This window comes from Folsomia candida, unplaced genomic scaffold, assembly GCF_002217175.1.
Source record: "Folsomia candida strain VU population unplaced genomic scaffold, ASM221717v1 Fcan01_Sc001, whole genome shotgun sequence".
NCBI lineage: Eukaryota > Metazoa > Arthropoda > Collembola > Entomobryomorpha > Isotomidae > Folsomia > Folsomia candida.
Window position 1 is genome coordinate 10,215,117 of NW_019091193.1, and position 27,631 is coordinate 10,242,747.

At 37.4% G+C, this 27,631-nt stretch overlaps 5 protein-coding genes across 7 annotated transcripts; all 5 read right to left on the reverse strand.

Annotated features, from left to right (window-relative positions):
• Positions 1-3,530: 3,530 nt before the first annotated feature.
• LOC110854607 (exocyst complex component 2) lies at positions 3,531-10,111 on the reverse strand. 2 transcript variants are annotated; one of them, XM_022103074.2, is made up of 18 exons: positions 9,956-10,111; positions 9,610-9,874; positions 9,376-9,514; positions 9,106-9,304; positions 8,911-9,031; positions 8,603-8,823; positions 8,239-8,517; positions 8,018-8,164; positions 7,716-7,936; positions 7,526-7,637; positions 7,278-7,433; positions 6,951-7,190; positions 6,811-6,873; positions 6,618-6,731; positions 6,361-6,511; positions 6,241-6,274; positions 6,087-6,149; positions 3,531-5,999 (listed from the first exon to the last, which is right to left on the reverse strand). In XM_022103074.2, exons 2-18 carry the CDS (start codon positions 9,869-9,871, stop codon positions 5,921-5,923), a joined length of 2,601 nt encoding a protein of 866 aa, XP_021958766.1. In that variant the 5' UTR covers positions 9,872-9,874; positions 9,956-10,111; the 3' UTR covers positions 3,531-5,920. The 2 variants fall into 2 exon arrangements, with proteins under 2 accessions (XP_021958766.1, XP_035706744.1); XM_035850851.1 differs by having other exon boundaries at positions 9,948-10,089.
• Positions 10,112-10,512: 401 nt separating this feature from the next.
• Positions 10,513-12,616, reverse strand: LOC110858424 (peptidyl-prolyl cis-trans isomerase 6). The gene is made up of 8 exons (XM_022107205.2): positions 12,312-12,616; positions 12,052-12,224; positions 11,860-11,975; positions 11,750-11,785; positions 11,629-11,679; positions 11,524-11,549; positions 11,275-11,411; positions 10,513-10,978 (listed from the first exon to the last, which is right to left on the reverse strand). Exons 1-8 carry the CDS (start codon positions 12,360-12,362, stop codon positions 10,945-10,947), a joined length of 624 nt encoding a protein of 207 aa, XP_021962897.2. The 5' UTR covers positions 12,363-12,616; the 3' UTR covers positions 10,513-10,944.
• Positions 12,617-13,095: 479 nt separating this feature from the next.
• LOC118437248 (hydrocephalus-inducing protein-like) lies at positions 13,096-20,404 on the reverse strand. Its single transcript, XM_035856175.1, has 22 exons — positions 20,093-20,404; positions 19,819-20,014; positions 19,596-19,734; positions 19,390-19,514; positions 19,070-19,268; positions 18,786-18,984; positions 18,529-18,708; positions 18,184-18,413; positions 18,027-18,094; positions 17,701-17,921; positions 17,374-17,622; positions 17,122-17,246; positions 16,851-17,037; positions 16,484-16,740; positions 16,210-16,389; positions 16,051-16,140; positions 15,749-15,990; positions 15,425-15,666; positions 13,964-15,357; positions 13,598-13,872; positions 13,358-13,524; positions 13,096-13,256 (listed from the first exon to the last, which is right to left on the reverse strand). Exons 1-22 carry the CDS (start codon positions 20,402-20,404, stop codon positions 13,176-13,178), a joined length of 5,358 nt encoding a protein of 1,785 aa, XP_035712068.1. The 3' UTR covers positions 13,096-13,175.
• A 388-nt stretch (positions 20,405-20,792) lies between these two features.
• Positions 20,793-24,222, reverse strand: LOC118435221. The gene is made up of 8 exons (XM_035850853.1): positions 23,949-24,222; positions 23,135-23,290; positions 22,577-23,036; positions 22,435-22,504; positions 22,036-22,306; positions 21,720-21,949; positions 21,529-21,656; positions 20,793-21,419 (listed from the first exon to the last, which is right to left on the reverse strand). The coding sequence occupies exons 1-8, from the start codon at positions 24,100-24,102 to the stop codon at positions 21,260-21,262; spliced, it is 1,629 nt and encodes a 542-aa protein (XP_035706746.1). The 5' UTR covers positions 24,103-24,222; the 3' UTR covers positions 20,793-21,259.
• A 740-nt stretch (positions 24,223-24,962) lies between these two features.
• On the reverse strand, positions 24,963-27,465 carry LOC110856188. Of its 2 annotated transcripts, none has more exons than XM_035847047.1 (4): positions 27,307-27,465; positions 27,068-27,228; positions 25,773-26,963; positions 24,963-25,692 (listed from the first exon to the last, which is right to left on the reverse strand). In XM_035847047.1, the coding sequence occupies exons 2-4, from the start codon at positions 27,216-27,218 to the stop codon at positions 25,256-25,258; spliced, it is 1,779 nt and encodes a 592-aa protein (XP_035702940.1). In that variant the 5' UTR covers positions 27,219-27,228; positions 27,307-27,465; the 3' UTR covers positions 24,963-25,255. The 2 variants fall into 2 exon arrangements, with proteins under 2 accessions (XP_035702940.1, XP_021960352.1); XM_022104660.2 differs by having other exon boundaries at positions 25,773-26,966; positions 27,307-27,464.
• Positions 27,466-27,631: the final 166 nt, after the last annotated feature.

Genomic DNA, 27,631 nt, shown 5'->3' on the forward strand with positions numbered 1-27,631 from the left:
ACAAGGTGTAAGGCAGATGAACATGCTTATTGTGAGATAGAGAAAGATGAAAAGTGGGTATTTATAAGACATGCAAGTCGCACAAGTGCATGCAGTCAGCCTATTATGGGTGGATACTTATCAGAATATTTGTACATATGTGATGATATAAAGGCATATGCACATATGTATCAAACCCAAGCAGAGGAGTTGCTTACCAGAGACTCATTTATTGGGAAAGCAATTTCGAACACAAGCGTTCCTCCCTTTAATTTCAAAAGATGAAACGGAGGCCGTCTTTTTAAGTTTGTGGTTGGAGTGGAGCAAAGGATATGACGACGATGTACATGTGTAAGGGTGCTATTAAAGCTGTGGATGATGAAGGGGGTGCCTAGCCGCGTCTGATGATAGTACCACTACTGCAAGATCAAAGGGCTCCAAGGCGCAAATAGGACCAAGGATGAAAACCTGTGGTCCTAATTACATTCAAGTTGATTTAGCCTACCATTTCCGTCTCTTTTTGAACTCTGTCAAAGGGATTCGCTCTTTCATGCATGACTACCAATTTACCTAATATTTAATAGCAAATGATCGTCATAAGCTCTTGCACAGGAGAAGCGTGGCATATGTGAGCTCACACACACAACAACAAAGACAAACACATATAAACAGGGAGAAAGAGAGAGAAAGCACACAGATAATATGAGACAAAGATATGTTTGCCAAGTAAAATCTCGTGCCCAGTCAAAATCTCAACATCCTTCACTTTCTTGTCCCCTTTGAACAAACCTTCAAACGATTTTCAAAGAGAGAAATCTGTGGCTTCAAAGACAAAATTTTTTCTGTCTTTTTCCAAATTTAATAATTTTCGAACCTCTTTGATCTTGACTTCTTCAAAGCTTGTTTTTCATGGAGATGATGAGCGGGTTCCTTTTATCTTGTCCTTTAGAAGTGCTTTGCCAAATCTGGATGCATTTAAACTTTCTCTCATAAAAGGATTCTCGGAAAGTCGTTCTGTCGTCATATTCTATATCAACCAACATGCACGTGGTTAGTAATGATAGGAGTCCTCATAGGGACATAGGTCCACATACATATGTAGGTCCACCCCACCACCCCCGTTTTTATCGCCTACTGCCAAAAAACTGAACATATACATTTTTCCTGTCCTTTAAATCAAATAAAAATTTATTGTAAAAGTACTTTTGCATTGGAAGCGCGATCAAAGTAATCTGGTTCTGAATGGAACTAATTTATGAACATTTTATTCAATTTGCACCAACTATAGCTAGCCATGTTATGTAACAGGGAGCAATTAGTCAATTTATGAATATCAATCTATATCTTATGCCTGCTTGCCTAGATATAAGTATGAGCATGGAAAAGGAAATTTATGAAAGTGGAGAGGATGAAAATGATGCAGCAGGAGCAAGGGAAGCAGATATATTATAGTTCAGAATTAGCCTTTACTTTGCCAATGACGAGGACAGACTTCAAAAGGATGAATGTAGGTTAAAGTGTATTTTTCTCTTCGCAGTTAAAGAAAGGCGGACCTCAAAGAGTTCAGAGAGAAAGTTCAGAGGCTATAATAGATGAAAGCAGCCCGTCCAGGCATGGAGAATAATGGGAGAGAGAGAGAGGATGAACATGAAGAGCGCGCCTTTGTGCTACCTTAGTTTAACTATCAATATCAATGTAAACCTTCTGAGGACCGTTTTCTTTCATCAAGTCATCAAAGGCTTTTCCTGAAAGAAAGAGAAACATCAGAGAAAGAGAGAAAAAAGGCGATACGAAAGGAGTCAGAAAGGGACAGGAAGAGGGATGTAAAGCGTGGAGATCAAAGTCTTTCGCAGACATGAAAGGCTTTGATCAATGCCTTCCTCATTAATAATGTCCTGTGAACAGAATCACACTGATAAGTGCCACGACGATACATGCATCCATCCGCTTGGGGTGGGGGTTGCAGCTCTTCTCTGGCTCACAACAACTTCATCTTGTCACTCGTGTCCACATACTGGCCGCAGTGATATTTACATATGTCCCCAACAACGCCGCCAACAATGACATCACTTCTTTTACCACCAAATATTCTTAGAAGGATATAATTTATACGAGTGAAAGCTTAAAAAATTTGATATCGTCACTTCAGGTTATCAACAACAAATATTTATTTATACACGGCATACCTATGCACCATATAAATAGTTGGATGGGTAAGTATGATAATTGTCCTTGTACATAAGTGAATGCGGCATTCTCGTTGTCGTCGCCAGTTGTTGGGACATTTCGCGAATATTACGAGGATTGGACCGGCTACCACCACCATTTGCCACACCGATGACCTGTTCTCTAATCTCTCTACCACTTTATAACGTGATCAAAGCGATATTCAATTCAATGATCAAAGTGAACAAAGGAATACCCGCGACGACTTTGCAGCATGAGTGCTATTCGACCGCATTAAGCAGGTCCTATCCACCCCTCCCCCTCGTCGCCTATCTCATACTTACACACATATTGTGAACACATGAAAAGAGTGAAAGTTGGATGGGTGGGATACATCATAGCCCGCAGAAAACAAACCATGCTTACATATGTACTGTACAAGGCGCTATAATTTCCTTGCTTTCCTCTGGTTCGTTTCGTACTTATGCCGAAAACAGTTCTGCTGATAGTCCTTGAGGATAAAAAGATGAAAGAGGGAACTATCACTGATGAATGACTAAATCACAAGGCGTGTGCATGTGGGTAGACCCACATGCATGGAAATATGTATGCTCGTTCTAGCCCAAAGTTTAATTTCAAACCTTACTAATTGTGCGTTGAATGGTGGCGAGGGGTGAAAGCGGATCGGGTTATGTATGTAATTTCTGTCATTCTTGCGAGAGAAATTGCTAAAATCCTCTTGATTTCCATGCATGTTTTAACGAATCAATCATCAAGATTTATTTTATTTCGCCTTGGTAAGTACTTGGAAGAAAGGAGCGCTGGTGAGGTGCCTGAAAAGCCATGAAGAGCCGCACCCACTCCGAATCGTTCATTTCACCTTTACATCCTTCAGAGTCATCCATCTCCGTCACAATCCCTTCAGAGCAGACAGATCAAAAGGAAAAAGATCAGAGGGAACATGGGCAAAAAGGAGTTTCAATTAGACTCAAATATTTGATCCTCCATAATCTTCAGACAAAAATTTCCACCGAATAGATTTACCAAGCAAGAGATAGATGCTATCTCGCACTCGCTCAGCCATATAGCTCTCAGAGTCAAAGCTCAATGTGACTCTTTGTGCAGATCTCTCTCTCTCTCTCTCTCTCTCTCTCTTGTGCACTTGTGATGTTTGTGTCGGCCAGACTTCAAAGCACTTTTGGGATTTTCAAAGAAGCATTGTTTCACTTGGGTTGGATGTATTTTCAAATAAATATAAATAGAACATACGCCTACAGGGGCACAGATCATAACATTTCACTTGCGGGGAACAAGTGCCAACATTTTCAATAACAATAATGCACATGTGTGAAACATATAACCCCACAAGATCAAAACGATTGAGCTGAGGCAATGCAAATTATCCATTTATTAAAGTTTCTCATTTGGGTAATGTTCAATAAATCTTTTCAACATTTCTTTATAAATACATAAATGCCATGTGGACATAAGTACATCCAACTTTTATAGCGTCTCGTTCAACAGTCGTTATTCGAAGGTTCAAAATGCTTCATTTCTTTGGGGATGAGCTACATATAAGAGGAAAGCGTTGCTGGTGGTGCATGGTGAACTTTCTCCAGTCTGATATTCGCCACCCTGTTTTTGCCCAACACATTCCAATTGTGGGTCTGTGGGCCGGTGGTGGTAATAGAGGAGGCAGTTTTATGGGGAGGAGGGCCAGCGGCTTTCTATCAAACCTCATGTAGTCACTCGATGGTAAATGCTGAGCTGCGGTCTTCCTTTGATCTCGTGCGGCACTCCTTTTCATCGTCGGCTTTCCCTTTTGCCACGCGACACTGCCCGTTTTCTCCTCGCTCTCCTCTCCATCCACCCATCCACACTTCATTTCCGTCCTCGCCAAATAACTATCATCCACTTCCACTGATTGATCCTCAACATTATTATGACGTCCTTCCAGCCAGCCTAAACAAGTACGGGCCATATTCAATAAAACATTTTATAAATTCAGTGACAAGTTCACCTTAGTTTCCCCTCTCTGCAACATGTGCTGATGTATTTTGGAATGTACATCGTACAGTCGTGAAATGTTAAATTGTACGATTTAACCTTATTTATAATACAGATGACACTACTTTGCGATATTTTATTTATGATGCGACTATGTATGCATATCTTGGAAATTCTAGTGTGAAAATCACATCAACTTGACTCAAGGAGCATTTTATGAGGCGAATGCATAGATTCGATTTATGTGATGAACATTTCTTGAGTGAAATCCCAGAATCCAATCGGTCACAACTTTGGCTGGCTATACGCACCTTTCTTTCTTTCTATCCATCAAGTTCATTTTTCTTTCTTGCTTTGCTTTGCTCTCAGTCAGAAGAGAAAACATTTCCTTTCATGTTGGTCTTCTCCTGTGTCAGTCACTTTTTTGAAACGAAAATTGCAGTACAAAAGCTGCGAACGAAATTGAGGAACTTCAAAAAGTTTTTTCCCTTTCATCGCAAAAGAAACGTAAATCCAATGACTGCACTCGAAAAGGTTTTACATTGGTTGATAATCATAAAATTATAGGAGGTGAATCGAACGATGAATGAAATTACGAATGGAGAAAGTATCTTCTGCATGTATTCTTGTTCTACAAAAAGAACACTGTTACCGAAAAGCAACTCATGGAAAGCAGTGGTTTGTTTGCGTTCGTGAGAGAGGATTGTACAATTATAACTTTTTGTTCATTGATTGAAAAAATATTAAAAACACATCAATATTACACACGTAGTTTGTAGAATAAAAGCTTCTAAGCATAATTCAACTCGAATGCTCCCGTTTGCTCGTAAAGTTTTTTCTTTTAAAATTTAGTAAGGCAAAAAGGAAGACAAAGCAAGATTGCATACAAGCATTTTTGAATCGTGGATAACGTTGCCAAAGTTGAAAGGCTTTTTGTGAATCAACCATTTAATGTTTACCAAAATCTGCTTGGAAATCTTATTGTGAATATTCTGCCTATTTATTTCAATCATTATTGCACAAAAGTAAAGAAAATAACTTGAGTATTACAAGATACGGTGCATTAATTTTACATGTATTTTCGAAGCGAACTTTACTAGATATGTACATATAAATACATATAGTATGGAGGAATTGGAATTGAGAAACTGTGATCTGTTGCTGCCTGCCTGCCAGTCGCTGCCATTATGAAAACAACATTACCCAAGTTAAGTTTAAGAGAAAGCACTATAAGACCAGGATCTTATTGTATTGCACTCTTTGTACTTTTTGCAATATTATGCATATTATTAAAGCGAAATTCCACTTTCTTGTAAAACTTGTTCACTTTGATGTTACCTTTGTGCAAAGCCGCCTGAGTTGAGATGGGGTAAAGAATTTATTTTCTTCTACAAAGAGATGAAACGATGAAAGTGGGTACACAATGAAAAAGTTAGCAAAGCAAAACTATCTCTTCTATGTCTACGTATAGAAGAGACGGACAAAAACTGAGCGTTTTCAATAAATGTGACGCTAAAAAACGTCTAGCCGGGATGGCTTAAACCATATACATGGCAGATTAAATTATACATACCTATAAGTATGTATAGTGTCCGGCATGAAAATAATTACTAGTCACAGTAATGGGCAAGAGCTTGTGAATCTGACTGAGGCTGGCCCATTAAAAATACGAGACAATCATTTTTGGCAACGCAGTGTAGGATATATTAGCAACAATTAATAATACAACAATATTTTTACAACTAGTTCATAAGCAGTACACTACTAATCATTGATTTGGAATGTCGAAGCATAAAAATTGTAAACGAGTTATCTTGCGATGATCATCCAGTAACGCTTGGACACGTCTAAATTGGGGTGGGAAATATACATACTTATTAGATATCAGAAGAGAGGCTGAGCGTTACGTATGTTTCATAAACGGATAATCTCACCTACTACCCTTTAGTAAATCTTTTGAACGGGGTATTAATCCTAGCGTATCGTTAACATGAGCTCTAAAATTTGGTAGGAAATATTTCAATTATTAGATAATTCATCCATGATCGTATATATGTGCAAAGTACGTGACCCTATCAACTAATGTACCTTGAATTTTTATTGAGAAAAGGAGATATCGCTTCTTTAAAGAGAAAAGCATCAAATTATTCGTCATTTCTTCTACAGTGCAATTTTGTCATAAAATCAAAATAATTTTATTCAATTTACCTTGAAAAGCAGCAATATCCAACGTGGCCTGTAATGACCCGTTCTCACTGAATTTTGCAACACATGAAAAAAGTCTAGTGAATTCTTCACAAACGTTTTCGACAACTTGAGCCATCAGGGATATCACAAGTTTTTCTGATACAGCAGTAACCTAAAAATTGCAATGCATATATGTATCAGTACATGTGTACTTAATATTATGCACATCATTATCCACGGTTCATCTCGGACGAATAGTCACTAAAATGTAAAATTACTTCTGCAATGACTTCAATCATCCCCAAAAGAGAACGTGTAACATAAGGCCGAACAGCACAGGGTTCATTGCATTTCTCCCAATCAAATCGACCAGCATACATTGTTTGCTCAATCTGAAACAAAGAAAAATTAGGAGGTCATTCATCCATGTTTTTTGCAACGACAGTAGTAAATACTATTAGTAAATAATACCTGCCCAACGACTGGTTCATATTTCATTTCTGTGTACTTAACAAACGTCAAATTTTCAATTCCCTACAAAAAGGATATACATAAATGTTACATGGAAATAAATCCTACACGACAATGAACATTAATTAATAAATAATTACATGGATGCCACGTCGAGCGATTTCAACTGCTTCACTCATGTCCGGAAATCCTAGCTTAGTAAGTGATTGCTGAATTTGAGGTAAAATTACTTCTTTGGTGAAGGAACAGTTGTTAAGAATTAGCAATAAGCAAGTGGAATGGGAGGGTGGGGCCACCATCTTTGTTTCGGGATTTGATGATGCATTACTGCTCCCAAATTTTAATGGACTTTTACTTCTTGAAATGAGCATCTCCAAGGTCTAAGAATGTATGGAATAGTTTTTGCATTACAGTTACATATAAGTATATTAACGAATAATTGGGTTTATGAAGGTATTAAACCGTACATCCGAAAATGATGAAAGTGCTTTCCCCATATTTTGTTGTAAATTCCTTTTAACATCTTCGCTTTTTAAGAGCATATTTTCGTCAGAGAATTTTTGTAAAAGTACTTCCTTAATAACTTTTGCAGAGTTTATCACAAGGGTTTCATATTTTGATGGCTGTAAATTGATAATTATTATACATATTTATATATTGATTATATTGATAATAGCTTAAAATAATACTTGAGACAAAATTATGAAGTATGTACCAATGCTGTTGTAAATCCATAGTCTGTGGGTTCACTGGTCCAAGTTTCCTGCTTAAACAGCTCTTCAATTTGAACAGAAAGTTGGTGAACCATTAGATCCAACAAATATGATCTGGAGAACATTTTAAACCTTGTAACGTAAATTTTGTATGGAATTTAAACACTTGTTTTATGTATTTAGTAGGATTACCTGAGTTCAAATAACAATTGCTTCAGAAGTTCTGACATTTCCTTTGGTGTATCCAATTCCAAGAAGACAGTATACGTGTCTTTTATAATAGGAATACAATTTTTAAGGCAATCATTTAAAGAATCTGAACTTCGATTCCATGTAAACTCTGATTTCTTGTGTGGAATTAAGCAACTTGTAACAAGGGTGGCAAACAGTTGGGTAATAGAAACCAACATTTTCTAAACAAGAAAAAACGCAAACGTAATGGTATGTATGCATTATAATAAACTGTGTTGCATATGCATTGCTCGTAAACATACCTTCATATCTGTTTGTCGGCTCATATTAGGTTTTACGGCTAATTTTCCTTTAAAATAATCTTGCCCAAAGTGCCAAAAGTCAGGAAAGCACGTTAAAAATATATCACACAAGTTTTCGATAAACACTACTTCCGCTGGCTGTGATGCCTAAACATAAACACATAAATCAATTGAGCATACCCATAGCATACTACTAATTATAGTGGACAAGATATCAATACCAATTGTGGATCATGTTTTGAAGGTGTCCTAAGAATATCCTTTGGATATTCTGAGGATGATAATTGTTGAAAACAGTTTTTCATGGACGTGGATATAAATTCGTAATGACAAGTGAGACAGTCCCACCCTAGGTCTTCGCTACATTCCAGGGTTCTAAGGTAGCCTAGCATGATTCTTTGGTCTTCAGCATTTGGAGGTTTTTCCAACAATTTTCTTTTCAGAGTGTCTCTCAATTTTTGAACCCGTGATTCTACCTCCTTTTGAAACTTTCGGAAAATCTGAAAGAAGATAACGTAATTTTTGGTAAATGTAATAGTCAAAAGTATAAAGTTACTCAAGCAAGCAATAAAGAAAAATGCGCACAGGCTTATCCAATTCTGGTTGTTGAAACAAGGTTTTAGCACGGCCATAGTCATTAATTGCCTGATCAAACTCTTCCTTTTGTATTGAAGAATCCATCGTTCCAGGCAAACTAAACAGAAACTTGAATCTTTGGTAGCCACTTAATGCATTTCTAGTCATATCTGCTCGGTCTTTTTTCGCCAGTACCCCTTGAAAAAGTTTCCATGCTTCTCTTTCACAAACTGGAATAAATCACGCTTGCATTGCACGTACGTATTTACTAATACATCATTAGTTATAACAATTCCGTTGTATCACAAGGTACTCACCTCCAATCGAGTCGTCAATCTGAGACACGTAAGAGTTTGGATTTGTTTTCCGATAGCTATCACATTTCTCCTTCAGCTCAATCAGAGCATCCAATTGTCCCATTACTGAATTAATATTTTCCTGAAGGCATCAAACAGCATCAATTAATTTTTATCAAACTAGCCTATACCATAAAATCGCATTAGTATGCATACCTTCAAAAAAGATAACTTGCCCTCTGTGGACTGAAAGTTTACTTTCCTACCAAGGAAATGTAAACCTGATTTTAAGTCTTCGAAACTTGTGGCATGATGATTTTCCAGGAGAAACCAAGCACCAGAGAAATTGTCAGCTCTGAGATTTCCACTACCATCAGGAAATAGTTCTACTAATTCTTCCACGGGGTATTTTTTCCTGTCAAACCGCACACATACATGTATTACATGACGAAAAAGCTTGTAATTATTCTTGTTAAATTTCATTACTCGTTGCCTTCCACCGAAATTTGGAGAGGGTCTTCCTGTTGATACGTGGAGATGGACAATGGACGAGGACCAACGCTGACCGTTTCCTCCACCCACACAGCACTCTCTTTGGTGGGACCCACATTAGGCTCTAAATAGCCTAACAATTACGAAAAGCTTGTTAAACATAATGTGAGTTTTCCTATTATTGCCGGGTGTGTTCCGCAGAACTGTAAACTTAGTTATGTAAATTACCCCTAAACTGGACAGTTGACGAGCCGATTCCTCCAGACTTTGTGAGAACAACAATGTCCCCCTTGGTACGGCAGAGGAGCGTTCTGGCCAGAATTTTATTAGGGGAAACCCACTCAGAGGTTAACAAGACGTCGACACCACAAATCTCGAGACCAATAATGTCCGCTTGGGAACGACCCAGACGCTCTCCGCGAATGGTGACCTTTGTACCTGGGGGTCCCTCCTTGGGGGATATCCCAGTTACTTGGGGAGCATTTGCCATTTTCTTGGATGTCAAAATATTAAATTATTCTGCAGATGTTTAACACATATATAATATAAAGTGTATTATTGTGTACCTGTATACCTGTGTTTAATACGCCTTCCCGTATGATTAGTTTGAAATTGGGGCGTCAATAATCCCCCTTAACATTGAATCATCATCAAGCAAGTTGTTTTTGTATAATGTTATGGTTTTCCGTTTACGCAGACACTTCAGATTGCCTCAGCCTCGATGCCACGATTCAGCCATTGTCTCATGATGAGTATTTGTAATGTGACAAATTTTCTCATCTTCTTCTACATACATCTTGATAATGAATGGCAGATAGCATTCGAAATATTTACAAAATAAAACAAACTTTTTCTTCGATTTTTCCACTAAACTCCGTGTAATCCAATTATTAAATTTGTGATGTATTTAAATAGCAATTAAATTAGTAATCAACTAAAATGAAATACCGCATTTAAGTAGAATATTGAAATACACTCAACCAAACTTTAAATATTATTTATTTATTTATTAATTCTTATTACATATTCTTGATTTGGTTTACATATGTGTATAATGCAATATTGAGAATGTGTGGAATCGCAAATTGAAAATGTTGTCTCATTTTCATGTAGCAAACATCTGCATGATGATTTTCGCATCTCCTTAAATGTGGGGTTTAATAGTTACTTACATTATATAATTAGCAAAACTGTTAAAATAATCGTACATACACATTGTGAAATTAAAACATTTGACCTGCACACTTTTAAACTTGTTAAATTATCACATCATTGTTAGCGAACTTAATCTCATCATCCAATAAATAAGTCACTAGCCATGACGTGTTTAAAAATGATCTTCTATTTATGATCTGATCCAACTAGTTTGGCTTTTTATTGGTTTTGCTCTTGGCACTTTTTGTTACGTCATTCTAGCATCGATAATGAATGAGTTCATTACCTTTTTGCGTATAGTTTTGCATATATATTTTTGTGCATCTGTGCTTCAAAATTGTCCAATTGTATCCTTATTTGCGAAGGTGTCTCTCGTGCTCATTCTTTCAGTGCAATGAGCGATGGTGTTTAACCGTTCTTTGCAAAACTTGTATCCGCTCCGCTAGAATTGATGAATATATATTACAAATATGTTTTTAATCCAGATACAAACATACTCCAAGAAAATCTTCTCAAGCGACTTGTGCACAATTAAGAGCAAGATTTGACTTGTTGCATGCAAGACTGAATGAAATTAGTGTCAGTAAAACAATGGGAATAAAGCTGCAGGCTAGCAGGTGAAGAAAAGAGCGCAAATGATAATGATAAAGGTTATTCAGTCGGGTTTATTTTTTTTAATCAATAGAAAACAATCACTTGAAATTTCAGGACGTAACAACAAAATAACAAATTATTTACACGTCGAGTTCATAAGGTCCGTTGGGCAATGGGAGGATGCCGCACTGCTTTACGGTCACAGTTTCGTAGGGTTTATCCTCCGAGTTGACTGGTGTGGCCTCGATAACTTTCACAGTCTCGTCAAATCCTTCAATCACCTATGTACACAAGTGCATACGTATTATGAAACAATTTCGAATTATAAATCTCCTAAACTGCACCACATATAAGCATATCTAATTTCTTATTATAGTTTTGCAAAGTATGTACCTTTCCAAACACTACGTGTTTGTTATCTGAAGAGAACAAATCGTCGTTACACATACATGTTTGTAAAACCTTAATATGTTAATCAACATTTTTCTAAATTCTCACCCAGCCAACTTGTTTTAACGGTCGTGATAAAAAATTGACAACCATTTGTGTCTAGAAGAAAATAATTCTTGCTATCAACTTGAATGCATGATATTTCTACTGTAAATGCGTAGATACTTACTGGGTCCAGAGTTTGCCATACTGAGAATTCCAGGTCCTGCGAATTTTTTTAAAGATACAATTATTCTGAATGTTATTATCTTTAATATTAGTTTTTAATTCTATTCGAACCAGTGTGCTTAAGAATAAAGTTTTCATCATCGAATTGTTGTCCGAAAATGCTAGTTGACCCTCTGCCATTTCCTTGAATAACATCACCCCCCTGAATCATGAAGTCCTTGATAATTCTACAGAAAAAATAGATAACTAACGGTTTTTAACACATTCTGGCATCATGTGAGAATTAATTAAGAAAATAAGTACCGATGGAAAATTGAGCCAGTGTACGATTTGCCATTCACTCCTGGGGAGCACAGGGTAACAAAGTTCCGAACAGTATTGGGAACCACCTCTCCAAATAAACCAATTTTAATTCTCCCGACGGGTTGTTGGCCAATCGAAACATCGAAATACACTTGGTCAGTCACTTTGACGGCCTGGTTTAACATGAAGATGTTAAAATTATATCACGCATATTACTCTAAAAATTCTGGAGAATAGTTATTACATGATTTGCAACTAACCTGCGAACTGGCGATGACAGCCGCTACCAGAGTAAGCAGTATAGCTCTCATTATGAAATTGTGGACGCTCGTTCACCAACCCAGGAGAATTACCAGACTTGGAAATTTAACAATGCTCTCAAACTGGCTATTTCTAAGAGAATGACAAGAGTTGAAGGTTCTCGGGCTTATTTATAACCGGATTAGGTGAGGATGTGGAAGTTTCTTTTGAGACCTAACAACAAGATGAATCTTTACAAAGTTGCAATGTAAAAATCCCTTCAAGAGCAATGCACCACCACCAAAAACAAGATTTTCACAGCATTATTTTACATCATAGGAGGGTGAACTTTATTGGAGGAGCTGCTTTATAGTGAGAGTGACTAGTTCTCCAAGTTACATAGCTTGAAGCTCTTCTTTTAGAGTTGAATCTTTCTCATATCCTCGGACATTGCAATGACATAACGTGCTCAAGCTGGGCTTTGCAAAGGGGATGAACTGGTTGAAGAAGGCGAATTTGCATGCAACATGCAACCAGGCAATATTCATGTTTATTTGTACATATTTACTTACACACGTTACGTTTCTTTATTGAAGGCATTATTGATACGTATCTAATAAAAGTTTGCTCTTTGGATACATGCAAAAGTTCAATAAGGAGGAAAATCACGGAAGTAAAAATCAAGTGTTTGACAAGATTAAACATATTGACAAGTATAAATGAATGTGAACATGGGATATTTATGTATGGGTGGAGTTCGCTTTCGTGGATTAATATACGATAATATGCTAATTTCATTTTATTCTGAGCTGTGCTATTTTAATTTCTCATCTATTTGCTACCATACTAAAAATTATTGCTTTCAAAATGTGTCATTGGGAATATTACTCCAAATTCTTTGACTCGTTCTTGGGCAAATATACCACTACTTCCTCACCATCGGCTCTATCTGTCATTTTCACAGCCTGCAGTAGAGAATATTCATTTCATTCAGATAAGCATCCTTTCAGCATATGTGTATTATATGCCAAACAACAAAACTTGTCAATATGAAAGATTAACTCACTCTGCTTGCACAAAATGATCTTGGAATAACCAAACGATTCCGAATGCACGATCCCTTAATCGTTACACTTTTTGACGTGCCTCCTTCAATGTAGCAAATTGCAGTAGTTTTAAACCTAATGTTTGGATGTCCATAAAAGACGAATGTAAAACTGAGAGTATTTCCGGCTGTAATCAAAGAACACAAATTAATAAATGAAAATTAAATGGGGCAATGCAGACCACAAAAATATTTCCTTACCAGACATTATGCCCGACAAAGGGATGATGTCCAGCACTTCATTGACTGAAATTGGTCCAGTGTATTTGGTAATGTTCCGATTAAAGCTCAAATAGTTGAATTCATCTTCAGCTTCTTCCTGGGCATCCTCCAATCCCACCATGCTCAACATTTTGGAGCGAAACGATTGTTGCAGAGAAATCTGACCTGCTTCGTCCAACTCTGCAAGGCTTATTTCGGACTCCTTTTCATCCGCCACTTTCTCCTCCCCACCGTCAATCTGGGCAATTTCCCCCCTATTCCGCATGCATAAATCATTAATATATTGATTCAATTGACCTATAAATGTGTAACCAAAAATCGAATTAATAGCAAACTATCACTCACAATGAGTGTTCGGAGGAGTCTGGTGAACGCAAGTCACTACAGTGAGCGAAGCTCGACGGGGTTTTCTGAACGCCATCATCCAGTGGTAACGGAACGTTTGCAGTTTCGTCGCCATTCTCGAGTTCCAAGTCTTCATTGTTTTCTTCCTCCTCATCCTCAAGTTGTTTACTCGCCTCGTCCACTTTGGAGTCCTCTTTCGCCTCTTTCTTTCCATCCTTTTTGTCTCTCTTACCCTCGTCCTTTTTATTGCCCTTATTGGTTTCATCAATTTTCTCATTGCTTGGGCTGTAATTGTCCTTGTCCTTGGTTGCATCATGCTTTTTGTCTTTAGCGTCTGCTTTTTTATGACTCGATTCTTGTCTCTTTTCAATTTCTAACTTTTTGTCATTTGAATCACGTCGTTTATTCTCTTTCTTCTCGCCAGTCTCTGCTTTCTTTTCTTTCTCTTTTGAGTCTGGCTTTTTCTCATTTGAATTTGGTTTAGACGGACCTGGATGCAATTTTGATTGGTCAAAATCTGACTTTGCATGCTCAGAGTCGTCTGAATCTTGTCTTGTCTGATCCGTATCATTTCTTTTGTTGGGACTCTGCTGTGATGACTCTATTTCCTGTTTACTTGAGCTACGTTTTTTCTCGGAGGCTGGCTCAGAGTTTTGTTCTTCAATTTTCTTATCACTGGTTTCTTGTTTCTTATTGTCATTTGAACTGTGAGTTTTGTCACTAGAGTCGGAATCTTTTCCATCGGAAACGGAACTCCTCTGATTATTACTTATTGTGTTTACCAACTTATCCGATTCCTGCTTCTCAGATTTGTCAACACTTTTCTTACCAACTTTATCTTGTTCTATTGTCTCGACTTTCTTTTCTGGAAGAGTTCCTTGCACTTCCTGATTCTCTCCATCCTTTCCATTAGTTAACGCTTCTGTTGGTTCTTTCTTGTCAATTTTCGAATCCTCGCTTTTTGACCGTTTTTTACTTTCTCCTTCATCCACTGTCTTTTTTCGTGGTTGTGGCTCACTCCCCACATTTTCACCGGTCTCTTGTTCAACATCATTCACAAGATTTCTTGGCACTTCACTTTCTTCCTCCTCTTCCTCTTCTTCCTCGTCTTCCTCCCCCAACGAGTACTCATCGTAAATCACTTCTGCAAAACCTTCTTCTTCACCGTAATCTTCTTCTTCGTCGTCGTCCTCCTCTTCATCATCCTCTTCAAATTCGATGATTGTGCTCCCAGGTTTAATGTACCATTTGTATGCTAAACAGAATACGCCAGGGTTGAATACCGCAAACTCTTCGACAGCTTCAGTCCCATTAACAATTGCCTTGAACTCGATTTTGTTTTTGGGAAAATTCATTGTTGGGAAGTGTACCTCTCCACGCAACTTAATTCTTTCCTGGGATTGAAAACATATCCATAAACATTTTTTCACTTAATGTACAACCATTTAATTGATTAAGTACAATTCCAGGAAGGTCAACGTTGGTGGCAACAAGGACAGAATCGAAAAACACACTCCCTCGATCTTTCCGCAAATGACGCCCATCGAAATTAATTGTGAGCCTAATGATTTCTTCAGCAGCAAATTCATACACCCATTCTTCTACTGGACTCTGGTTTTGGTGCACTACAATCGAAAATGGAAAGGAAGTCGTGAACTTTACACCCACCGGAAGCTGTCCAGTATTCTCAATCTTGATTGTATCTATTGTATTGATACCAAATGCCCAGAACATGGTAAAAGTGTTATTTTTATAGGATGATGAACAAATTTAAATAATTTCAACCTCGTTGTTCAAAGCTTTCTTGAACTGGGGACGCATCAATTCGGAACAACATTGAAGTAGTTGAGAAATTCAAATTTACCGACTCAATTGTTGCTTTGAATTTCAAATGCCTGGAAATTATTGGGTGATAAATGCTTTCATTTTTATCTTTCTTTTTCTTCACAATTTTAGGAGCATTAGATTTTTCTGGAGGTTTCGGTGTGTATGTCCACAAAACAAAATTCTCGTCAACAATCTTGTTTCTGCAAGGAACTTGAGTTAAAGAGACTTGAAAGCTTAAAAAACCGGAAACATGTAATTACGTTGGTGAAATTGCCGAGAATGTGACCGACAATGTAGAATTAGGTTGAAGCAGTTTCTTGAACGGAGTAATTGAGAAAACCGTTCGCTTTCTGTGAGTTTTGAATGCAAAGTAATACAAGGTGTACAATACAGTATGATAAAACTGTCGAATATCTCACGTATAAAAATCTTCTGGCAAATTGGCATCAGATGGAGAGGCAGGTGCCTTGGATCGTATAAATCTAGGCTGAGGCTTTGGAGGATATTCTGGAGGAGGGTCTTTAACATGACGCCACTCTAACACTTTGGGGAGATGACCAACGTTCTTGATATCGTACTGAAATGACTTTTCCATATTTCTGTAATGAAATCCATAGGAAAAAGTTTACTAGACTACGGTGGAATAAGCTATTTGTAATCGAGTCTACGCGTGTATATAGATATGTATCTTACGTGAAAATTGTTCCAAAGTCAATTAGATCTTGCCACTGTAACTCTGGCTTAAACTCTAAACTGGTACCAATACCTCGAACCGTCATTTTTACATCGACAAAGTTGAGCGATTCTTGCATTTCCACTCGAAGAACTGCGTTATGGATCCCACTTTCTCGAAGCGTTGTGGTTACTACAAGAGTCCCAGAACCGTTCGGTTCAATCATTCCAATTTCTTTGTCAATCTCCCAATGATCCCCATTGCGCTTGACAGTTTGCTGTTGCGATGAAATAGTATTTAGTTAATAGAACAATAATAATTTATAAATCTGTGAATTTGGAACATTTTCCAATAGAAAGAGTGAGGAAGAGATAATAAAACAATTACAATTAAGGCCACATAGTGTGCAGTTAATGGGGATTTGTTAATGATGTCGACGGAAGTTGACACAGGAGTCATTACGTCAGTGTCGCCAAAGTCGACTAAGGTCGGATTTGCCTCTAGTCGTGAAGGAATGGAATCAATTTTAAGGACAAACGTAAAGAGTTTCTCTTCTCTGGCTACAGTATAGAAGCTGAAAATGACAATCAACGTACATATATATATTTACACGAAATATTTACAGAATAGGTGCAAATAACCGTAATAAAATTATTACTCCAAGTGGGCTGTGATCCCTTTGCCTACTGCGTTGCAAATTATAGTCACAGGAATTGAGGTTACGTCGCGAGCTGTAGCCACACCCACCAAGTTATCTGATTGGATTTTGATTTTAGCAGATTTCTGAAATTATAACGTGACATCTTTTGAGTCATCAATATTCATGATAATAAAAATCCATAATTAAAATATCTAGCATGGTTTATGAACATAAGCAGGAAAATGGTTATGTAATTGGAAGGTCCGTTACTTGTGGCACGACACAATAGCAGGTGGACAATTCCGTGTTATTTCGAACTTGAAATTCGACCGTGTATGCAAAGTGTGTGTAGCAATCGTTGACGTAAACTTCTGGGGTTTCGGGCGTGAGAACGGGAACTGTGCAGCAAGCTGTGATTGGAAACCACGCTACGTCCTCCACCAAAGATCCATCAGTGTCCACAAGATAGCAAACCACGTTGTTTTTAATTTCACGCACTTGATTGGCACAGAGGGTAAGCTAACCATATCCAAGTGTAAATATGTAGTACATATGTACATATATCGTGCATAAGTAATTTCTATTAATGGCTTTTACTGTAATATTTTGCATCCCTTTGGGTCTTAAAGTGAATCTTGTGGGCTCCAGAACAAATTCTGCAGGGTCTGGATCAAACTTAAAATTTTCTGTTTTAAAGGATTCCAAAATCTGGTTATAATCAATGAGTGGATCCGTGCCGTTCTCTTCCATTTTCAGGAAAATTTCCACGTAATTTAAAGAATCATTGATAAGAGAAAGTTGATATGTTTTAGGGAAACCTACAGATTTCAAATATACAAATATGCATACATCATGTAATTATAATATAATTACATCGCTGTAGTAAAATTAATTTATACAAAGTATCGAGTGAGTAAAAATACCATAGGAAACTAATCCAAGTTGAGCATCACGTCCAAGAAAGTGAACTTTCGGAAATGAAACAGCGCCCCTGAAATATGCAAATAAATTTCCTCTTAAACTGTTTAGCGTGCTTTGTACTTTTGTGCACAACAATTTTAAGATACGCGGACTAATTACTTTACTGTTATGTAAATAATCTCCTCGCTACTTGTTATTACAAATTTTAGCTCTTCGTGAAATTCTACAGGTTTCCCTGAGCAAGCAAAGGTCACATAGAATGCACTGTGTTCATTCGGAGCCAGCTTGATTCGCTTAGGTTCAACTTTCATGGACAATGCTGAGGAATTCGAAACTGGGCCAAAGGACTCTACTCTGCCAGGAATTTCTCCAGAGTTCACTACAGGGATCTGCAAAGTTAAGGATGTGAGATGCTTCCAAGTATTATAGTGCAAATAACCGTATGGATATGTGTAAGAATTTAACCTCATAACAATGGGTTCCTCCCAAGAAAACCGACCCTACATCCAAAACTTCGAATCCAAATTTAAACTTTGGACCAAGTCCTTTCCCCGAAATGTACAATGGAATTCTCTCTTCTCGCCCAGTGATATCCAAAAATGCTGTTGTGTTGATGATTGAAGATTCTGTTGGTCCAAATATAACATGTACATCCATCGAACTGCGGGGTTGAACTTGCCCTACCTGTTCGACGCATAATAACAAGCACTGATCATAAAATTGCAAAATATTTAAGTATAAAATACACTAAATATCAATACCAGAGGTTGGATGATGATATTTTCATGGGAGAATTCCTCTTGGATGGAAAACTTATTCCAGCCACTTATTTGATCATCCAACCCCAAGGCAAATCCAAGGCAATCGTCATTTCCTTCAGAACATTGTTCCAATAGGTCAATGGCTCTGCTCAAATTGTCCTGATCGGTATCACCAATGGCACTAATAGAGTCTTCATTCCTTTAATTTATTCATTTAATGTCCGTTTTTATCACTCGTGTCTCATGAAATAGTATTTAGCAAATCAAATTATATTTATACTTACCATGCACCATCCACAATTGCACGAGACACAGGGTTCTTGGACCATTTGAAATTTAGTATGATATCACTATTATTCTCTATACAACAGCGAACTTTGGTCTTCATGCCCAAGTAGGTGTCCTCACACTGGACAACTTGAGGGGCCAAAGTTATATCCTCATCGACAGTTTCCGCTTTCAGATAAACATAAATTTCTTCGCCTGAAATTTGAATTATTCACAAAATATGTGTCTTGCATATTTAACATTTTTTATGATAACTAAAATCTAAGTTCTTTATCATTTATTGAAATTAATAAAAACGAGTATTTAATTTCAATACCGTTATCATATTTAATTAAGAGATGTCCATCGGTGATTCCTTTTGAATTAGAGTAATGTGACACTTCCAAATTGAACGTTTCTCGAGGTGAGACTATACCTTTCTCTGGTTTGACACCGAATTGCCTACAAAAGATAAAGTCCGAGTTATTCAACTCCAAATATTTATTACTGAAATAAAACCATGATAAGGAATGTATGTGTTACCCAGTTGTAGACAATGTAAATCTGGCCGGTCTTGTTCCCAAATTATAAACTGGGATAATTGTGGTTTTGTAGTATTTCACAGGGACTTTCTCCAATATGATTGAGTCTGAAACATTTAGTAATCCACGACCTCCGATGCCTAAATACATGTACAAATGTGAAAGTAATGTGACAATTTTGGAATTGGAGTTATCATGCTGTAATACGATAATTATAAAATCACCAATTATGGGAATGGCAAATCTAGTCCTTGTTGTTTTCACAATCAATTTATGGTAATAATCTCGATCATCCTCTGGCTGAAATTTTATGGTTGCAATCATTGTCATGCCGGTTGGAAATTTTCCAACTCGTTGAGAGGCCTCATCAAATTGAAAAACATTATTTTCGTCCATCAAGGTGGTGACTTTTTGTGACAGCTAAATATATTTTTAAATACTAGTTATATCATTTTCACTTATTAATTCATGCATGGCAGAAAGTTGGCAGAGTTATACTTTGCTGATGTTCCGAATTGAGATGGGGAAGCTTAGCGTGTCGCCAAATTTGTAATTTTGGAAGACAATTACGGCTGGTTCTATGAAGAGATCCACGTCCACCTTCCTGCAGGGAACCTTCCTTTGTTGTTTGCATATCAGAGCTCGGCGTTGGTCCGTTGTCAACAAGTTTTCTTGCATATAGTGAGATGGGGATATCTTGGGCAGTGTTCCGATGCCTTGCACATCGATTTGACAGTCCCAAGCTAATTTCAAGGCTGGGAAACTTATGTCTTTTGTAATTAACTGCGACAACACAGAATTCAGGTTCATTTTTTAAATATTATTGACTGACACTAGAGGTATACTTGAGTTTAGCAGGTAGAGTACAGCTAAAAATATCAAAGACGACAATGCTTTCGAACTAAAATATTTATTTTCAAAGATTGATTGCATTTTGGTTGACTTGGGATTGTTTAATTAAGGGCCTGGGGGAAGTTGCTTAGAAATCACGTCAACTTTGACGATAAAATTCAGCAATGCACAAGAGGGCAGATTTTTTAAATTATGTTTAATGCGTTAATCATATCTTTAGATTTTACTTGAGTTTTTTTTGACGATCTGCCCTCTTGTGCAGTGGAGATATTTGGTCGTAAAGTGAGGACAAATTGGCTTAGAATTGCCAAATTAATGGCAGGAATTGCATTTTGAGTATCTATGGAACAAAAGAAACAACTTTTTTCAAAAACTTGAGGGACTTGAGGGAAACTTTTTCAAAAGCAGTGACAAAACCAAAGCTTTTGAACGTGAGTGTCCCATAGAAACGGTGTCAATTAATTGTGGTCGTAACCTAACAGAGCGATAATAATCTTGGGGCCCTGGCAATTATTGTTGCTAACATAAAATCAAGTAAATCTTCCCCCGGGCCCTTAATCAAGATTGAAATTGACACTGTTTCTATGGTGCGTGCGGCACCGCCGGTGCCCTGTTCCGAGTCTGAACTTCCGCCTGCGAGGGGTCGTGATTTGGGGGACATCCTTTTCGCATCATGACAAACTTTTACTTATTTACTTATGGATAAATGTCATATACATAAATGCAAATGTTACTGATTATGATTTATGTATTATTACTATTATTGTATTTATCTTAGATTACAAAGGATGTAAAGTTTACAATTAATTGCAATCAATGAAATCTGCGCTTGGCAATTGTAAATCTTTGAGCTTGCTCCATGTACATTCCAGGAAGGCGTTCAGGATTAAATGTAGGAATATATTCTTCTTCCGGCGTTAGTTGCTTTCTACAGTTTTGTACAATCCAATTGTGTTCCTTCTCATTTGCCCTTCTAAAAAGTTAAGTGCACATATTACTACTTTAATTTTAGCCTTAAAATTTTTAAAATGCAATTTTTCTAAATCTGTTTGTTTCTAATAAATTCAATAAAAGTCATGTACCTAATCAGAATGCCGTCATATCCACGAATTTCGCCGTTTTTAGGGTTATAAATCCCATCACCAACATCGTAACATCCAGGAGGAAGTTTATGAGTGGGATACTGGTCATTGTAGATTGTGTCGCCAGCCTATTAATAGTGCATGGCAGGGATAACAACCATTAAATACAGACAGATTGATTTTAGGCTTACAGGTCGCATTCCATAATATCTCTCAGCACGTAATCTACGGTCGGGAAGTTCACAGTAACTCCAATTTGTACTACTGTACTTCAACCCGTCTCCGAAGGTGATTTCTCCACTAACGTATCGCCCTTGATACCATTGACCCTCAAATGTATCTCCTCTGGGATATTCCATAATTCCGTAATGCTTAGCAGTATGAAAGTGTCCGTCTTTCCATTCACTTTCATACTGAACACCTTTCATAATAATGAAAATAACGAAATTATTTTACACATTTATTTCTGAAGAATTTGAATCGTGTTGAACTTTTGTAGGGTTCAACCTGTTGGGTGATCATAATGACCCTTGTGGAATTGTCGATTTCTGTACTCTCCTTTAAACCTGCTCCCGGTCCAGAAGGTTTCATCCTTGTAGTAATCGTCCCTCAAAGGAGGAAGAATTTTCTTCCGGTTTGAAAAACTAATTATTTGAGGTCCTTGGCGAACTCGATCGGCTAAAGGATCACCCTTTTCAGCTTCAGCCAGGGCAATGTCCATCGACTTTTTTCTATTGGGGACATCAGGTGGTACATAATCGTCGGGTTGTGGGTAGATCTGCAATTAAGGGCAACTACATGTTTGTCACAGATTTATGCACATGTAAGATACACAAGTGATCTCATTTATATTTATTATTCATCTTATTCTTATGCATTTCCAGATATTATTGATTAATGTCATACAGTCATAAATAGCATTCCAGCTTTATCTTCGGGTATAAATGTCATGGCTTTGGTCTGCGAGAACCCTTCTCTGTTGAAAGCAATAAAATTTATGCAGGTTAATTGTATTGTATTGGATAATTGTATTAAAATTATGATCTACAGTTGGGCAGGCTTTCCTCGTCGTTTCCATTTTCTGGATCGATGCAACGTGACCTCCACCATTTCATCAATTCCAACGCCTTGTAAATCAGGGATTGGATCCTCCCTGGTAATATTTTCACCCTTTTCGTAGAAAAGTCGTAGTTTTGAAGGTTCTCCAGGGAGCGTTACAGAAGCGTTCGACGAAATGGAGACTGAGGACCCTGAAATTTTCTCTCGAAGTGTAACACTTTGTTCAGTTAGTTCTTCTTCCTCCGTTTGGCCTTCAAACGCTATCCCTGCATTTTCAAGATAATTTGCAACGTCTTGTTCCAACACCAGAATAACCTCCTCCGCAATTATTTTTGCATCCTCGTAGGATGTGATCTGCATTTGCGATATGCGAATGCTAGCTCCAGAACTCGTTGTTTTTAGCTCAAGCCCATCATCAGATCCAAAAGAATTATCTTCCACTAGTTCATCTGAAACACGGAACGGATTATGCGTTTACATATGCAGACCAAGAAAGTGAAAATAATATTTACAATAAATTAACGAATTTACAAATTTTCATACGCACCCGTGTTCCATTCATCTTCTTTCTTTGGGTGTTTTATAAATTCTACTTCACCGTAACCATCATTTATTTCAATTGAGGACGATCGAACATTTTCCACTCCTTCATAATAATTATTATCTTCCGAATGGACATCAGCTTCACTTAAATTATACTCATCTAGAAACACGTAATCAACAGTCTTAAATAAATATGTTCTTAAAACCCCCGAAATATGTATGTAAAATGCTTAACCAAATCGCCGAAATATGTATAGAAAACATTTTTTTAATTCCTTTTAAATTGCTTCAAATTTAATTTATTTGGCAGCAAGGATGCCAAAAAAAGCTCTTGCGCTTCAAAGAGACAGGCTAACAACATTTTCACAAGCTCTAGTGTCATGTTTCTACGATAATCGGACAAATAATTTACGTTGGCTAAAACTACGATCTGTATGTACAGTTGTACTTTACTCATTTGGAGAAAGTTCAATATTTATTAATTATTTATGTACTGTGAATTTCTAAAGTTTTTCTAAAAGAATCTATATTTTCTGGAAAAATGGCTGAAATATTTAAAAACATATTTATGTGTCAAACAAATATATTTTTGACAAAATCGCCGAAATATGCAAAAACATATTTATAGGTACCAAAACCTCGAAATATGTAAAATATGTGAAAACATTTTTTTGACTGTGACCTATGCCTGACCATAATTAAGATCCATAAGTTCCAATTCAATCTGGCTGTTAAAAAAGTTTAAAATACATACATATTCGGACTCTGATAATCAATCAGGCACACTAAAAACACTTCTAAATTATCAAGGGGGGTACCATTTTCTAGTGGTAAATCCTCGAGAATTTCACGAACTTCCCCGTCGTCCTCATCAGTAAAAAATTGTTCGGTGTCTGTAACCCCTTCGTCAGTTTCAATAGCTTCATCCTCCTCCTCGAGGTTTAGATCTGACTCAGGCTGACCGGTATCCATGTTTGACGACAGAGGAGGTTAGGAGGAAATGGTTGTATTTATGTTGTTCTTGGTCATTTTACTGAGCAGATAAAGATTTGTAAAAGATACGACAAAAAAGGCACATGGTTACGGCGAAGCCTAAAAGTTGGCTTTTTAGCCCGAACCAGGGCTTATGTAATTGTCATGTCCGTCCGTCCGTCTGTCCGTCCGTCTGTCTTTCGATAACTCTCGAACGAGTTGACCGATTTGGACCAAATTTGGTACGGGCAATGCAACGACCGAGTTCGAAGATGGGTTCGATCAGAAAAGTTTTGGACCGGTGGGGGTCATCGGAGTGGGTGGGGTCTTATGCACCAAAATTTCAAAATTGTCGTAGAAAGCTGAAATTTGGCACAGAGGTTGCTAATGGCTCCTAATAGATGAAAATGAGTTCAAGGTGGAAAAATTTTCATCTTGGGGGACCCGAGGGGGTGACCCATACTGATTTTTCAAAATCGTCATATCGAGCTGAAATTTGGTGGAGAGGTTGCTTATGGGTCCTAATGGAAGAATATGACATGAAATTGGTGAAATTTTTATCTAGAGCGACCCTATGGGGTGACCCATATCGATTTTTAGAAATTAACGTAGAAAGCTGAAATTTGGACCAGAGATCCTTACTGCTTTCTCGTGAAATAATATGAAGTTAAATATACTGAGAAACATGGGTTTACTAATCCTGGTTCGGGCTAAGCAAAGCTGTACTGATAGGTTTTAAGTTTTCTCAATGCTCTTGTTTTAAAGTTTTTAGTCGCACCCTCACCAAAGAATGCTGTTTTTTAAATGTAGCGTTATTTACTGGTAAGGTCGAGTCAATGAAAATGTCATATGTACTGTAATTCAATTATTGGAAACCTGATGTGTTTATTAGAATAATGACATTTTCTGGCATCTTATTCACATCGTTAATAATAAACATGAAAATTCCTAAGTATTATTTACAGGATTTTTGATACTTTTATCAGTAATTTGGAGATCAAAATTGCATTAAAAAAATTAGCTCACTTGATACTTTGTACACAAGCATTTATTAAAATTACAGTAATTCGTAAATAAGAATTAAATATATCAAAACGGTGCAAAAGAACTTATTACATATATTAAACCACGTGGATAATAAATACGCAAATTTCTATTTTGGCAATGAGTGTTGTGAATACATGGATGACACCCCATCCGATGAAGTAGCATACAATGGTGCGGAATGAGTTCCATGATGTGGAGGATATATTCCTGGAGGAAAGGACGGAAGATGGATGTGAATTGAGAAAGGAAATGCATATCCTGGTTGTTGTGGGTGGCCAAATTCTGTCGGCATGTGCGAACAATGTCCAAGACCTGGTCCGAAAGAAGACTGAGTAGCTACTGACTGTTGGTATGAATTATGACCAAGGGGACCTGCAGCAGAAGCAATGGTCGAAGTAACCTGGGGATGACTTTGTAAAGGTTGTTGTTGGGCGATTTGCACTTTTTTTCTGCTTGTAGTTTTATCCTTAGATTCTTTGATAGATATTCTTGATGCTTTCACCCTTACAGCTGCAGACGTTGGTTGTCTAATTTCTCCAAGATCTAAAATGTATAGAAAAAGTCAAAATCATAATTTGTTTGAAGTAGATATAGAATAATAGAGTAATTTTTATCCGGCTTACTGGTGGTCACATCTTTTGAGACAATAAGATTTGTGGGCGGAGAAGGAGGATTCTTCCAGATATTATCAGTCTTATCTATTGAAGCAATAGGAGTTGTGGGCGGGGATGGGTTTTTACTTTCACTGATACGGATATTTCCAATCTTATATGTGCAGGCAGTAAGAGCTGTGGATTGAGAAGGAGTCTTCTTTAAGATACTTCCAGTCTTATCCCTGCAGGCAATAAGAGTTGTGGACTGAGGAGGAGTCTTCTTTAAGATACTTGCTGTCTTGTGCATTGAATCAATAGGAATTATGGGTGGGGTTGGATTTTTACTTTTACTGATAGGAGGATCCAGGATATTTGCAGTCTTATCTATGCAGGTAATAAGAGTTTTGGATCGGGATGGTTTTTTAGGTTGGACAGAAGCTTTGCAAGCCTCTAAAATATAATTAGCAATTTCGCTATGGTCAGCTCCATCAGACATTGAGTTTATCAAGAATTTTTGGACTGCTATAGCCGACGGAACATCAGGTGTAGCTCCATCGCTTTGTTTCTTTTCGATTGACTGAAGATATTCTTCAAGAAAATCCGTCATATTGTTATTGTTAGACGCAATGGATGTGTCCCGATTTCCTACGAGGGTCTTTTCATTTTGTGATTCATATAGACCAAGCATTGTTGATTCATTGGCAACATTGTCGACAGGAAATGAGGACCGTGATTGAAAGTAGTTAGTCATGGACAGTGGATTATGAGAAAATGACATGTTTTGCTCGGAAACGAATGTAGCATCTTCAGATTGGAGGAATTGAGCTCGAAATTCTTCTTCCTTATCCATTTCACGCTTTGCTTCGTCAGCACTCATGAATTGCTCTTCAACTTGAACAGTTGACCGCTGAGCAAGGTCCTCAAACTCCACCAACTCCCAATCTTTTGCCGGAAGAGACTTTTCCATCACTTTGTCAAACTCGTCCCACGAGTCCTCAATATTCATACCACCGTCACCTTCTTCCATTCTTGTTGAGGTGAGGAAGGATTGACCTAAGGATTCTCGACACTGATAATCCAATCCTGACATTTTTCTGAGAACTTCAAGCTTTGCTTCTACATCCATATCTGTTGTGTGACAATCCGGCACAGCCATTAATGTTTCTGATGTGTCGTTCTCTTTGTCATCCACATGCATCAAGAACGAGGAAGAACTGTTGGCTACTACAATAAACAAATGCACAATGAATCAAATATTCCTTATTGGTAACCTTAGACTCGAATTAAACCACGAGTAACATAAAAAGTTCATTCAGCCTGCATACCGTCCAATCTTTTACTAAAATAATTGATGACGGATGACAATGAAAAATCCTGTGAATCCCTGAACGAGAAACGCTTATCAGTCTGGAAGTTTGGAAAGATGGGAGACACTTGTGATGTCCCTCCACTGCTAGGACCAGTCAACTTTTCCATCTCGATTTACCTAGAATATACAATTTACATTTTTGTTATTTTTGCTCAAATAATATTTAAACACATTCGATGCAACCTTATTACTCACTTTAATAACACTTTTCTCAATACACCACAAAAATAAAGTTTACTTTAAAATACTAGACTTCACACATTTTTCCGTAACATACACAAAAGGAACTCGCGACTTTAAAAATAGTAGAATGACGACAAGTGAAGTGAAGTGAAGGATAAATCTATTTAGGAAAAGGCACAGGCGGTTAGGAGAGCGCTTTTTATTTTGAGGTTGTCCAATGAGAAGCCGCAGCAATTTCTCGCCTCGCATCGAGTTTGCTCCTCGGCCACCTAAAACACAACTCCCGAATACGAATAGCCAAACTGAAGCCACACTCAAAACAAGTACACACTGAGAC

Excerpts from the sequence above, each read along its gene's own strand:
- LOC110854607 (XM_022103074.2), bottom strand. The coding sequence starts at position 9,871 with ATGGCAAATGCTCCCCAAGTAACTGGGATATCCCCCAAGGAGGGACCC. Across the intron at positions 8,518-8,602 it reads AACCAGAATTGGATAAGCCT|ATTTTCCGAAAGTTTCAAAA; the intron begins GTGCGCATTTTT and ends ATCTTCTTTCAG. Across the intron at positions 6,732-6,810 it reads ATGAACCAGTCGTTGGGCAG|ATTGAGCAAACAATGTATGC; the intron begins GTATTATTTACT and ends TCTTTGTTTCAG.
- LOC110858424 (XM_022107205.2), bottom strand. The coding sequence starts at position 12,362 with ATGAGAGCTATACTGCTTACTCTGGTAGCGGCTGTCATCGCCAGTTCG. Across the intron at positions 11,976-12,051 it reads ACTGGCTCAATTTTCCATCG|AATTATCAAGGACTTCATGA; the intron begins GTACTTATTTTC and ends TTTTTTCTGTAG. Across the intron at positions 11,680-11,749 it reads TATGGCAAACTCTGGACCCA|ACACAAATGGTTGTCAATTT; the intron begins GTAAGTATCTAC and ends ATTTTCTTCTAG.
- LOC118437248 (XM_035856175.1), bottom strand. The coding sequence starts at position 20,404 with ATGAACCTGAATTCTGTGTTGTCGCAGTTAATTACAAAAGACATAAGT. Across the intron at positions 18,985-19,069 it reads GCAATTGTGGATGGTGCATG|GAATGAAGACTCTATTAGTG; the intron begins GTAAGTATAAAT and ends AATAAATTAAAG. Across the intron at positions 17,038-17,121 it reads GGGATCACAGCCCACTTGGA|CTTCTATACTGTAGCCAGAG; the intron begins GTAATAATTTTA and ends TGTCATTTTCAG.
- LOC118435221 (XM_035850853.1), bottom strand. The coding sequence starts at position 24,102 with ATGGATACCGGTCAGCCTGAGTCAGATCTAAACCTCGAGGAGGAGGAT. Across the intron at positions 22,505-22,576 it reads CGAGGAAAGCCTGCCCAACT|AGAAGGGTTCTCGCAGACCA; the intron begins GTAGATCATAAT and ends TGCTTTCAACAG. Across the intron at positions 21,420-21,528 it reads TATGACGGCATTCTGATTAG|AAGGGCAAATGAGAAGGAAC; the intron begins GTACATGACTTT and ends TTAACTTTTTAG.
- LOC110856188 (XM_022104660.2), bottom strand. The coding sequence starts at position 27,218 with ATGGAAAAGTTGACTGGTCCTAGCAGTGGAGGGACATCACAAGTGTCT. Across the intron at positions 26,967-27,067 it reads TTTTAGTAAAAGATTGGACG|TAGCCAACAGTTCTTCCTCG; the intron begins GTATGCAGGCTG and ends TGTTTATTGTAG. Across the intron at positions 25,693-25,772 it reads CTCAAAAGATGTGACCACCA|ATCTTGGAGAAATTAGACAA; the intron begins GTAAGCCGGATA and ends TATACATTTTAG.